The sequence below is a fragment of the Coffea arabica genome, chromosome 2c, assembly GCF_036785885.1.
Source record: "Coffea arabica cultivar ET-39 chromosome 2c, Coffea Arabica ET-39 HiFi, whole genome shotgun sequence".
Lineage (NCBI taxonomy): Eukaryota > Viridiplantae > Streptophyta > Magnoliopsida > Gentianales > Rubiaceae > Coffea > Coffea arabica.
In genome coordinates, this window is record NC_092312.1 from 66,028,724 (window position 1) to 66,042,496 (window position 13,773).

At 35.0% G+C, this 13,773-nt stretch overlaps 2 protein-coding genes across 3 annotated transcripts; one reads left to right on the plus strand and one right to left on the minus strand.

Annotated features, from left to right (window-relative positions):
- Positions 1-3,099: 3,099 nt before the first annotated feature.
- LOC113724449 (uncharacterized mitochondrial protein AtMg00310-like) lies at positions 3,100-3,558 on the minus strand. The gene has a single exon (XM_027247351.1). It carries the CDS (start codon positions 3,556-3,558, stop codon positions 3,100-3,102), a length of 459 nt encoding a protein of 152 aa, XP_027103152.1.
- Positions 3,559-8,985: 5,427 nt separating this feature from the next.
- LOC113727383 (large ribosomal subunit protein bL21m-like) lies at positions 8,986-13,726 on the plus strand. 2 transcript variants are annotated; one of them, XM_027251517.2, is made up of 5 exons: positions 8,989-9,577; positions 10,213-10,293; positions 11,590-11,691; positions 13,059-13,133; positions 13,302-13,726. In XM_027251517.2, the coding sequence occupies exons 1-5, from the start codon at positions 9,134-9,136 to the stop codon at positions 13,416-13,418; spliced, it is 819 nt and encodes a 272-aa protein (XP_027107318.1). In that variant the 5' UTR covers positions 8,989-9,133; the 3' UTR covers positions 13,419-13,726. The 2 variants fall into 2 exon arrangements, with proteins under 2 accessions (XP_071932259.1, XP_027107318.1); XM_072076158.1 differs by lacking the exon at positions 11,590-11,691 and having other exon boundaries at positions 8,986-9,577; positions 13,302-13,564.
- The last annotated feature ends 47 nt before the right edge of the window (positions 13,727-13,773 follow it).

Genomic DNA, 13,773 nt, shown 5'->3' on the forward strand with positions numbered 1-13,773 from the left:
AACTAGAGGTGTTTCCCACGCAATGTACGGGCACCAAGGGATTTATTTTTTTGAAAATTTGTGAGTATTAGTGTTAGTTTTTTTAAAAAAAAATTGTAATTATAATTTGTTTTGGAATGTAATTTTGTACTACTGACTTGAATTGTTGTGTTGAGCAACTAAGTTATATATATATATGTATGTATATATATATGTGCATAGGTTTATCTTATGCAATATTTTGCAAAAGGCTACTGCATTGCATCTTTTATATATACAATTTTCCAGATGTCTTCAAAAGGGCAGGTTCTGTTCAGTTTTTCTAATTTAGTCATCTGGATCATTGTCTATATATGGGATGTTTAGTTCATAAGAACATTCACACATATTACAGCTAAAGCTTCTTAAAGCTTCAAAAATAGTATTTGTCTGGAGTTTCAAAAATACTAAAGCTTCTTAGGTTCAATTTTTGTAGGTGTCGGTGCATTGTTTTTTGGTGGGATCAAACAACTAACAAACAAAAGTGCAATAGATAGTAACTCTAAAGTAATCGCATATTCAGTGAATAGTAGAACAATGAAAAGAACATATATAAAAAACAATCTAAGGATACTCTTAAGACGCAATAAAAGAGTTGCGATAATTATAAGAAAGAATAGAACCAAACCTGAAGTTGGTGAGGATGAGGTGATTTCTAGTTGAATGAATCGAGTTGGCAACACATGAGCTCACCTGCCAAAAATGGAATTGTTGAAACTTTGTCCTCCGGTCTCACTTCGATATTGAAGTTAGAAGTAGTGCAGGAGTTAGGTAGGTAGATTGAACAACGTATCTCATTTGTAAATGGTAGATGAGTATTTATAGTAGAGAAAGTTAGGGGCAAAATGATAAAGCCTACCCACTAGCAGCCATCATAAGATAGTCTAGGGCTGCAGTGTCAGGCGTAGGTCTAAGCAGTAGGGTGGCTGGCGGTCACATCACCATCAGTCCTAAGTCATGTAGGGAGCTAAAGTGCGAGGTGTTATGGGTAGAGGTATAGACGAGGTGAAGCGTCTATTTCAGGTGACCTCCAATCACCTTGGTTGAGGATGGTCGAGACAAGGTGTCTTTTGTCTAACAGTGTAAGAGGTCTAGTAGGGTTCGAACATGCCGAGGTGCTTACAGCAAGCAAACTTGTAGGGATAAGGAGCAGGAGACGAAGCTAGAAGAAGAGAAAACGAAGAAAATGCACAATGTCTAAAACCTGGAAAGAAGAAAATGCAAGAGGAAGAACAAAGGAACCAAAAACAATGTGTATTTTGCTTCAAAAAAACCTTGAGAAATGGAAGCTCCACTTGCAATGTACAAAAGAAAAGTGACGGTACAAAAGGAATTAAAAATCTCAGAAGTACAATCATTCCCAAGATTATGATACCTTGGTTCCACTAATAGAGCATGTCTAAGGGCAATGAGGTCATTATGCTCCCTAATTCCTGTAGTCTATAAAACAATGATTTGAATGGGTCATCAAATCAAAATAAAAAGACAATTAAAACCCCAACTTAAGTTGCCACACTACCACACAAAAAGCATCTAAAAGGATATAAAAGTAAATAAACACCTCCTCTCTATCTCTATGGATTTTCTTGAGCTAAGGAACAAAACGTGCTTCTTTGTGTATAAACATAAATCTCTGCATTTCCATTTTTTTTCACCGACAAAACAGATGAAAATACAAGGCAAAAAGTAGCCTGAACAATAAACTCCAACTGCTTCTTATATATATTTTCTTCATCAAGTGGAAACAGTACTTTTATATATCAACACTTGATAGTACAAGAGTTAGTTACAAAAAGAGGCAACTGCCCTCATATCTTTCCTTACTATATCCATTAGCCATACCGGGAACTCATTGTCCCATTCTATATCATGAATTAGCTTGATTGCAAGTTGAGCTAGTGTATGGCTACGCATATTTCCTGCTCTATACACAAAAGGGAAGTTACACTGTTCAAAACCTTCCTTCATCTTCTCAATATCCTCTACGACTGTTGCAATACGAATGTCTTGAACATTGCTTTCATTGATTTGGTCGACCACCGATTTGCAGTCTGATTAGACTTCTATCTTAGTTCATCCTGCATCTTTGGCGATCATAAGCGCAGCTCTTACTGCTACAGCTCTTCCTCAATAGTTGTTCCATTCTTGCATTCCATTATACCCTTTGCTTTTATTAGCTTTTCAGTCCAGTTCCTTGCTACGATTCCCTTTCCTGTTCTTACAGATTGATTTGAGATGGTTGCATCTGTGTTAATCACCCCTGGCTTTAGTGGTTCCCATCTCTCTTATTGGTTCTACTGTGTTGTTAATGTTTTGGTCTTTTCCTCTTCAATTTCATTAGCTACCACAAAAGATTGACTGTGAGGTTAATTTGATCTCTTTCCTAAGCTTTTTCCTCTACCTGAGTTATTGTTTCCCACCACTTCCATATATTATCTCTTAGCTCTGTGACCCCTTCCCATTTGACTGGAGCCATTTTCCATGTCATTTCTGCTATTGGACAATGGAAAAACAAATGCTCTATTATCTCTGTTGCCTCCCCACAACACTCACACATCTGATCTCGTTTATCTGTTCTCCTATATATGACCCTTTTTTACTGGCAAGCAGTTTTGTAGAACTTTCCACATGAAGTGTTTTAGTTTCACAGCTTCTAAAGGTTCTTCCAGACTGTGTGCTTTCTTATCTCCTAACTTGTCTCCTCTCTCACTTCCTCCCTCCTTCCATCACTATGTTTATCCTGCTTAGCAATTGCATAGCTAGATTTTACTGTATATGAGCCTGATTTGGAGTGTTTCCAGAATATCCTGTCTTTACTCCTATATAGGCTCAGAGAGATGCTGGCTATTAACTCTACTTCTTTTTTATTGAACAACTATTGTATTTTTAGCTGATCCCACTTTCCTTCCATTATTAGATCTCTTACTCTCTGAAGCTGGCAGTTCTCAGGTTAGTTAATGAGGGTTTGCCATTTGAAATTCTTGTCATCCACTTATCTTTCCAAATATCCACTGAGCTTCCATCTCTAATCCTCTTCCATAATCCATTGGATAATTGGTGTCTGGCACTATGAATACTCTTCTAGGTCCAAGAAGCTGAGTTAGGGGGTTTCTTATCCATCCAGTGATCTCTCATGTACTTAGACTTGATAACTTTGCTTACTAACAAATTTGGAGCTATGATGAACCTCCAAATTTGTTTTGCAAGCAGAGCTATATTAAGTGCTTCCAAGTCTCTGAAACCAATCCCTCCTTTGCCTTTCACCTCTATCAGTTTCTTCCAAGTGGGCCAATACACTTTGTTCTCCTTTTCACCATTTTCCCACCAATACTTTGCTATTCTTGAGCTAATATCCTTACACAGGCTTTTAGGAAGTTTGAAGCAGGACATTGTATAGTTTGGAATTGCCATGATAACAACTTTGATCAGCACTCCTTTCCCTCCTGAGCTTAGCAATTTTTGTTTCCATCCTTGCAGCTTGTTGCTTATCTTGCTCTTCACATACCCAAAAGCTTGGTTCTTGGATTTTCCAATTGCCATTGGTAATCCAAGGTATTTCCCATTGTGGCTTCTTTCATGTTTTCCAGCACCTCACTAATCTCCTTTCTATCTTGGTTTAGTGTGTTCCTGCTGAAATACATTGCTGACGTTTCATAATTCATCACTTGCCTTGAAGCTTTCTCATATTGTTTGAGGATCTCTTTCACTGTCCTTACCTCCTGTTTAGTTGCTTTATAGCACAGTAAGAGTCATTTGTAAAAAAGAGGTGTGAAATAACAGGACTATCTTTGCAGATTTTTATTCTTGTCAAGAATTTGTCATTCACAACTTTCTTGAATAATCCAAAAAGTCCTTCAGCACAGATAATAAATAAGTAGGGGGATAAAGGATCTTCCTATCTCAGGCCTCTACTAGGTAGAACATGTCCAATTTTGCCACAATTATAGTCCAACTGCTTCTTCTATGGTATATAGATCTGTGTTTTTAAACTCGAACCGGACCGGCCGGTCCGACCGATTGAACGGGGAACCGGTCAAGTGTCCGGTTCGAGTTACTCTAAAAAACCGGATGTAATAAAACTCAGTCAAACCCGGTCAAAAACTGGATTTGACCAGGTTTGACCGGCAAATCAAATGAACTGGTTTGATATCAAAGGTCCGGTGTAACGTGGAAAGAAACTTGATGAGGTGTCAAGTTTCGGCTTTACATTTCCTCCAATTTGTACTAAAAGAAGTCTCCAACTTTCAAGTCACCAGCGGTGGGAATCCTGGTGGGCCCGATGGAAAGATATAATGGCGGCCTTCTTAATTGAAGCAGATACCTGACATGCCATGCCCAGCAAAGTTGGAGACTTCAGCCTCAGACCTGCCACCCAATTTTTTTTTGAAAGGTCAAAATATTTTTAATATTATGTTTTGGTCCCTAGGTTGTTAAAAATTATTAATATATCTCAAATATTTCATACTTTATAAATGTTATCCTAAAGTTTGGTGTTTATTTTTCAATTAAATTCATAATTTTAATTCTAAACTTGTTAATGTTCATTGAATAATATAAATTGCGACTTCATCATTCTAATTTCTTTGTATTTTCTTGTTAAATATATTTGAAATATCAAATATATATGAATATACATTTATTAATATTAACAGGTTCTTAAGTATTTTACATATAATATTTTAATTTTTAAATAATTTTTATTTATGACGTCATCCGGTTCAATCCCTATCGAACCCAGTCGAATCCATTAACTCCTGACTCTTGAACTCGACCGAGTCGATGCCCTGTCCGAGTCTGAAAACATAGATATAGATGTTACAGCCCTTGTATCAGTCCTCTCTGGATGGTAAATGCACCTATTCGTTGACCAAAATGTAGAGGTATTGCAGAAGATGAAAGGCAGATTGTCCGCCGTATGTTTAAAAGAAAGTTTGATGATAGTGGTTTTAATAACTACTTCCAGTATAGCGCAGACTTAAAAGAGTGTTGGAAGACTTCTTCGAATTCGTGGTTCGGTTCTTGAATCTTTTCTTTCGCTGGACATGCATATTTACCGAGTATTAAAGTCCTTTTTTGCCGATATAATATTTGATGTTGGACATTTGTGCTGATTTGAGGTGGGTAAGCTTCGTAGGACATGAAATTGACAAAGAGGCTAAATCAAATACTCCCTCTGTGCTCCTTTCGTTTCATAAAAAAAAAAAATACTCCTCTTTGTCACTTTGATAGCCTTTTTTTTTTCATCTATTCCAAATTATTGTCTACTTTTCAATTAAAGAATATAGTCAATTTGTAATTTCTCTAATATATGTTTATATAATGTACTTTATTATTAATGAGTATAACCTACGTTATTCATTAATTGCTTGGTGTAAGGTGCAACTTTCCACAGTATTGTTGTAATTAATGTAAAAATTTAGTGATTAATCATACTTCTAATATCAATGTAAAGATATTTTAAGAAAGCAGTAGTTTAAATTTACTCTTCTAACAAAATTAACTAATTTTTCTTAAAATGTGTTGAAAAAAAAATCAAGACTATTGGGTCCTTTATTTAACTATAAATGGAATCTAACCTTTTTATTTCTAAATAAATAATCATTTGTGGGTCAGATGGATCCAATGTAAAAAATGGTTGAAATTTTATATTAGAATCAAATTTTGTAAGAGACGCAAAATTACTATTTTAAAAGTGAAAGATTGAAAATTTCATTTAACTAAATGTAAGAGACGTTTTAACTGATTTTTCCTAAATGCAAATATGATAATAATTACTAAGTATTACTAAAAATAAATAGAAACTATTAACTTTAAGATTACTAAAATAATCAAGAAACTTTAATAGAGTTCCAAGCCTGTGGCTGGGGAAGCCAAAAAAAATTTCAAGTGTGTGGCTGTGGAAGCAAAGCTCAAAAACCGCCTTTGTGTTGCTTCCATTCTCCACTTTCAATCTTAAAATCCCTATATCAATGTAATTATTAACAAGAAAAAAAAAAAGAAACTAGGTGAATTTCAGTGCCTATTATCCGAAACAATATTTTTTTGAAGTAAATTCCACAAACCCCTAAAAGTGGTTAATTTGGTCAATTAAAAGAAACGGAATTCATGTAACCTAATCCGCACACTACATTTGTGGGTGCATCTTCATCACGTCTTATACGAAAAATATTACAGGGAATGTCTATACAATGATTTAGTGATTGTTGACGCCGGTGGTTTTATCCAAAAGAGTAAGGAAGAAAAAGAAAAACTGACAGGAAAAAAGACCCAAAAAAATGTTATTTTCATAATTTTTGAAAAATACAAAATTAAATTCTAACAAATACTTTATACACGTTGATACTATACTTGAATGGAGGAGGGATAGATTGGATGATAAGGAGGAGGAATGGCAAGTGAGAGATTTCGAGTTCGAATCCTCCCACTTAACATAATTCTGAGTAACTTCTTCATGCAAGAAAGGAAGCCAAGAGCTGATGATATTGACATCTACACCATTGTTGCCTTTGGAGTTACAATTCGAAATAGTAACAAATAAAATTGTTAATTCAATTGATGGGATTACTCCACATTTTTTCTAGCATAGCAATATCCATGACCAATGAAGACAAAAGAAAGCAACTAGCATTTAAATTTTAATAGGAGTAATTCTATGGTGGCAGTGCATATGAATAATTCTATGGTGGGAAAGCTTAAAAATTTTGTCTTTTCAGATGCAAAATGCTCGACAGTTGCAGATATCTTAGTTGCTGCATTTATCAAATTCTTGTGTCCTTCAAACTTGAAGTTCATATGAAGAGGCAGTATGATATGGATTTGCCTTATCCAACTGCCAGTATTCATTATGATTATACTCATTACTATTATGGTTGGCAACGAGCTCCTACTCCAGTAGTTATTCTAGTTCTACTTACAAAATCATTGGCAACGAGGCACTTGTTTTATATGGGATGGCAATATATAACCTTGTGCCTGCCATCCTTGATGCAATCTTCCTATTGAAGCACAATCTTTCTATTGAAGCACTATTTTAGGAATTTGCTGTTGGGATAGCCATGCCGCTGTACTCGTAGTACTTGAGTCACTAGAATGAGCTAGTTGTTTTTCAGCTTTTATCATGGTTTTATTATTGGGACAGCCATGCTGCTGTACTCGTAGTACTAGAGTCACTAGAACGAGCTAGTTGTTTTTTAGCTTTAACGAGCTAGTTGTTTTTTAGTTTTTATCATGATTTTGAAGTCTGGTGATTTGTTTGGTGATTCTTTGTTCAATCTGATGACTTGTCTTCCCATATTTTTCTTTGTCATATCCTTTGCTATTGGGATAGTTTTGTGATAGTCATGAATGGATGAGATTGGATGGTTTTGTTACAGTTATGAATGGATCAGATATTATGATTGATAAAGGTTATAGAATTAGTTATTTTGTGAAACTCTTATATTGTAATATGGTTGTAGTTGTTTTGACACTCGTTCAAATATGATTGTCACCGTTAGGGATACAAACGAGTTGAATCGAGTCGAGTCCAATTTTGACATAATCGAACCGAGTCTTGATGTAATTTTACAAAACTCAAACTCAAACCCAACGACCTCAAAATATCAAACTCAAGATTGAGTTCGGCTCAAATTCGAGTCGAGCTTGAGTTCAAGTTTAAACAATAAAAAATAAGAATTTTTCTTAATAAATAATAAAAATATTAGGGATATATATGTAATTTTATTATTAAAATAAAAATTATATATATATATATATATATATATATATATATATATATATATATATATATATATATAATCAAGCTCGAGCTACCTCGCGAGCAAACGAATTTAGTATTTTTAAATTCGAGTTTGACTTGGCCAGTTTGAACTCGAATCGAGTTCGGGTTCGAGCCGTTCGATTCGTTTGCAACCCTAGTCACCGTCTTTTGAGTTCCAATTGTTATGTTTCAATAATTTGTTCTTAAAGTGAGCATTCTAGAAAATGAATGAAACGAATGTGGTAGGTAAAAACTTGTTTATTGAAAAGATTAAGTTTTTCCAAAAAATTTTTTTTTTTTTTAAATCCATCCTTGAACATAAAACCATACAACTAAGGGTGATACTCATGTATCCCACTATGAAACCAAAAACATTAGGGGAATCACCAAAACCCATTTTCATTATGAGGCTAATTATGCTCATAGTGATTGTAATCGAGGAATGTTTACCAAACCGCTCCCTAGTATGTTTTGGTCAATTTCAATACATTTAAGAAAATTCATTGACTTTAGTAGATTTTTTTTTTAAGAAGTGAAAAGGGGAAGAGAGATTTGAATTCAATACTTTTAATTTTTAAAATCTCAACCTTAACTATTAAATCAAAATTTCCTCGACAACCTTGTTACAAGTTAAATAATGTTCTTCAATTGATTAGCCGTTTGATCCTAATGTAAGAACATTAGAAATGGGGTTGTTTCATTTTTTGTGCTTAATTGAATGCATATACAAACTTTTTTTTTTTCAATAATTGTTTTTAGTTCTAGATATATAACCGTTGTAAAAGTTTAATAATCATCTCAAGCAATCCTATATTCCTATTCATATTTTCTTAAACAATGCATCATTCAACAAATTTTATCACATTATAAGCCATTGATGCATAAAAGAATTTTCTTTTTTCTTTTTGATTTGGCATTTTACTTTGAACATTTTTTCTTGACTAACAATATGTGTAATAATGTAAGTATCACCAAACCCTTTTTGTTAAATTACTTCACGTTATAACGTCTATTGCACGTGCTCACAATTGTTTATAAACAAAATTACGAGTTTCCATCATATTAATAAACTCTCACCTTCTCTCATTGCACGAGTGATCAACTTGTTTATCAATAGTAATTAGTACTCTGTTTGATTTGTCTTCATTCGATTTTTTAATTGTCTCTATTGTAAATATAAGCTCAAATTTTCTCCCAAAAAAGGGGATTAAGGGGAGACACGTAAAGCGTGGCATCAGTAACGGGTCTTTACGAGAAAGGCGTACAGCTTTTCACGCTTTTCACTCCATAAACCCTACTGACCTTCAAACGGCACTGCCCAAAACCCCTCTCCACTTTCTCTCCAATTCAACGGCAATGGCAAATCGACGTTGTATTCAAACCCTAATTAGCCGTTGTTTTTCCATATCTCATTCTCCAAACCCATCTCCCTATCCCATTCTCAAAACCCTAACTATAGCCCCTCATTTTCTCCTACAAACTGAATATTCCACTGTGCAATCCCTAACCCCGACGGATCCCGGCAAAATTTGTTCTGCGTTTCCGTCATTTTCGCGGCATCACTGCTCCGATAATCGGACTAGTATGGGCAGCATTGATAATGATGGAGACGAAGAAGAAGAAGAAGAAGAAGATGATGATGATGATAAAAGTGAGGATGAAGAGAGAGTACATTTGAGTGGGAAATCAGATGAACAAAAAGCTGAAGAGGCTGCGGAAATTGGGTATAAAGTTATTGGCCCGCTTGAGGAGTCTGACCGGGTTTTTAAACCCTATGAGCCGGTTTTTGCAGTTGTTCAGGTAAAATCTTGATCATTGTAATGGTTTTTTTAGTTAATGAATTTTCATTGTGGAATGTGCATTTGGAGCAATTATAATGTTCGTCTTTTGGGGTTGTATTTGGTTTGATGGTGATTGCCAGGAAGAGGTGATTCTTGTACGTTTTATAGTTTCTGCTAATGAATTTTCGTCATAGAATATGCATTTGAAGTAATTCAAATGTGCAATTTTTTATTGGGATAACTAGTGAAAAATTCCTTCTTTATTGTAAATATGATATAGACGGCTTACCCAAAAAAATAAATAAATAAATTGATATAGACAGTGCAATTTTGAGTTCAAATACCATAAAGGGTATTTGTACTGATTTCAAAGTTATTGTGTTGGTACACAGGGAAAATGTACTTTGGTGTACAACAATATTATAGCATACATGATACAGCTGTCCTTTTGAATATATAACTCAACATTGGGCTCCTAAGAGTGCTCACTTTCCGCAAATTTTTGCTGTGGAATTTTCACTGTTTGAATGTTCTGAATGTAGCAAATGGGTAAATTTTCACTGGGAAAAGAAAAGTGGATTGCTCGAGGTATTGTTATTATGCTAAATATGAGTGTAGAAATATATGTGATAACGATCATGTGGTTCTGTGTAGGTTGGTTCACATCAGTTTAAGGTGAGCAATGGAGATAGCATATTCGTAGAGAAGTTGAAGTATTGTGATGTGAATGACAAGGTGAGTGGTTTTTGTTTTTTTGTTTCTTATACAAATTGGATAAATATACTGTGTTAATTTTTCAATAGTTTTCTGTACTGAATGACCTGACTGAGTGCTAAATTTGTATAATGTAGATTGCACCAAACTGCTTTGTATTATTAACGTTCTAGTAAAAATTATTTTTTGTTATCTTTATAAAGTGGTTGACACCTTGACGGTGCATCTTGTTATGCATTTCAATGCCTTGTCATTAAGTTTTAGTGTGTATCCTAAAAGTTAAGCTTTCGAGAGAAGGCTGTGCTTTGTGTGGAGTATTGATTTTGGAAGTATTCGGCCCTACTTTTCATTGTTTAACAGTTGTTTCTTTCCTTTCCTGGTAATAAACCAAATCAAAATGAAAAAACGAGCTGCTGATTGGCATAAGTTGGAGGAATTTATCATATGATGGGCTTAGTTGATGTTTAATATGCTAAAAGTTGAAGCTTTCCCAGTAGTGTGAGAAAATAATTTGCTGATTGTTGTGTGCTAAGGGTTAAAGACGATTTGCTTCCTTTTAGTTATCATGATTGTCTGTTGGATCTCCTATGTAGGAATACAGATGTTTCCGCTGATACTCATTGTGCCAGGCTGCTGTGTACTTCACTGTCTACTGTTCATTGATGAATGTCGATGCATATGTTACCAATGGTTTTCAGACTTTGCATGTTAACTGAAGTAATGATGAAGGAAGGTCTTGTTTTTTTCTTGAAGGCTTATTTTCTGCCTAAAACATGTAGCATACATTTTCTTGGAAAAATCTCATTTCCTTGTGTGTTGTTAAGTGCCATATGAGAGACTGTAGAGATAAAAAATTTTGTTCTTCATATATTCTTTTGTACTGGGTAATGAAAGTGTCTTAAGCAATGAAGTTTCTATGGCTTTCCTTTTACTACATCCTTTCCTACCATATAAGCGGCATAATGGTGAAGCTGCTTTCCACTCCATTTTCCATGGTTATCAAACTTTTTCCAATCATAAGAGCTGCTTTGCAAGCATTTGGCACTGAACTCTTTGTTCTTTGTTTGACTAGTTAGTCTTAGGACTTAAATGCGAATTCCCTTGAGCCATTTGTTTGAATATACCTATCATGCACATAGATAATGGTGGAGTGATGCTATTATGCAACGGAGTGATGAATTAAAAATTTTCTTATTATCTTTTGTTTAGTTTCCTTTTGTTTTCTTCTGTGACCGTTGAACTTTTGATAATTCTGCTTTCTGACATTACCAAAACATCAACTCTGGCTTGAATATTTATAAACATATGCTCCTGCAGTTAATCTTAAACCTGGTTCTCATGCTGGGGTCTACGGCCCAGACAATTATTGGTCGTCCAGTGTTGCCTGATGCAGCTGTTCATGCTGTTGTTGAGGAGCATGTAAGATACAGAATCTATCACTTTGATCTTTTGATTTCAACTAAAACAGATCTGTGTTTTGACCTTGCATGTGTGGCTATTGAACAGAACAATTGCCTTTTCCCTCATCTGCATTAATTTTGAAGTTCTAGGGCGTTTATAAAATTGCCTTTTCCCTCATCTGCATTTATAAAATTGCAGCAACCAGCCCAATGAACTTTTATCTAGGGCAACACCTTTTTCTCTTGGCACATTGAACTCAATTCACAATTACCACTTTCCATTTTTACTACATGGCGTGCTATATATGTTGGATGTTGGAAAGAAAATTGGAGATTAACTAAGACTGTGGCACTGTAGCATTTTGTGGCTTTCTAATTGTAGTTAGTTCTGCAGGGTAGCTTATTAATGATGGAAGGGCTAGTTGGCATGTATCTTGTAGACAGTTGTGGGCGAATAGGATGAATGTGTGCGTGGCATAAAGTTTCATTCTATTGTAATAATTTTGTCTATGATTTATGGGTATATTATTGATGAGAGAAAAACTAGTTTTTCTCCTCAAAGTTGAAATGCATCATGGTTTCTAATGGTGTATTACTGAGCTAACTCGAGTTTCTTGCAATGGAGTGATGATCAATAATGTCAACAATTTTCTCTGTTTACACAATATTAACATCCAATTCAAGCTTGAAGATTTGAGCTGACATGAGAAGAGTTGTGCTAGGTTAGCGGGGACTTATTGAGTACTTGGTGAGAGGTTAAATGGAGGATGGATCACTTTCTTCTTTGAGGAAGAATTTACATGTTTGGAAACTTTACCAATTAAACTGAGATAGTGGCATTCTTATCTTGGGGGGAAGAGAGAGAGAGAGAGACAGAGAGACAGAGAGAGAGAGAGAGCTTGTAATAGACTCTTTAAGTCCTATCTCCAAATTAAAGTTCCAATTAGAAAATAATGCATTTTGGTAGTCAAGGGCAAAGTTATTTTCTTTCTCCTATTGTCCAATCATCTACATCTCTTTTAGTAGATCAGCACCTGTTTCCTTTTAGTAGATCATCACCTGTTTTCTGGAGTTTCAGGACATTTGTGCATTCTGTTAAAATGACATCAGTTTACATCTTTCCTTGTCACCAATTAGCTGCACTAAACATGTGTTCACGCTATCTAAAACTTGGTTACTTCACCAGTTTAATTTTGCACGTCGCCCTGGCTTTGCTTTTCGTTTATGGGGCCGCTCTTTTCATTATACTGTTAGTCAGGTGTTATGCCTGTGCCTGCATTTTGTTGTTTAGCTGAAGTTAAAACAATTCATTATATGAATTATTCTTCATTAGCTCTCTTTCTCAGTTGCCCATTGTAATTCTTTTACTTAAATGCTTCCTGTCAGGCATTAGATGCAAAAGTCATCATATTCAAGAAAAAGAGGAGGAAGAACTATAGAAGAACCAAAGGGCATCGGCAGGTAAGTTAACAATTAGCGGTTAAGTATAATTTCTGAATTTCCTGTACCTTGTCATTTTCCCATGCGTTTTGTTTATGTCTACCCTAAGCTATTGATGTGACTTCTCTTCTGTATTTTGGAGAGGGAGTGATTGGAAGGTTTTGACCTTTGCATATTTTTCTCGCTTAGGAACTAACAAAGTTGAGGATAACTGATATACAAGGAATTGCGAAGCCTGAACCTATACCATCTATGAAGACTGAAAAGAGAGCTACAAAGGTGGAAAAGACAGCAGTTTCTGCTTAGAGAGGAGGGAGTTGCAGCATAGCACGTGCAGCATGGAGTCCTTGTTCTTTTTCACCTTCCTTTTTTTGTTGTTGCCCTAGCCTTTTTTTTACCTGTTCCCTCCAAGGAATTTGCATTCCTTGGATTCCTAAACCATCCACCCTAAAGTCGAATTTCTTTTTGGGTAGTGTACATCTTGGCAGTGATGAATACCATTTTTGTAGGCTTGATATGTTAGCTGACAGGTATTTGTATCAATAATCATCAAATATGCATTTTATCACATTGATGATAAATATTTGGACCATATATCATCAGTAATTCTTTAATTCCTCGCCTTTTTATTGTTCAAATTGTCAGTTGCTGTTCTCTGATA

Excerpts from the sequence above, each read along its gene's own strand:
- LOC113724449 (XM_027247351.1), bottom strand. The coding sequence starts at position 3,558 with ATGGCAATTGGAAAATCCAAGAACCAAGCTTTTGGGTATGTGAAGAGC.
- LOC113727383 (XM_027251517.2), top strand. The coding sequence starts at position 9,134 with ATGGCAAATCGACGTTGTATTCAAACCCTAATTAGCCGTTGTTTTTCC. Across the intron at positions 9,578-10,212 it reads CGGTTTTTGCAGTTGTTCAG|GTTGGTTCACATCAGTTTAA; the intron begins GTAAAATCTTGA and ends GGTTCTGTGTAG. Across the intron at positions 11,692-13,058 it reads ATGCTGTTGTTGAGGAGCAT|GCATTAGATGCAAAAGTCAT; the intron begins GTAAGATACAGA and ends GCTTCCTGTCAG.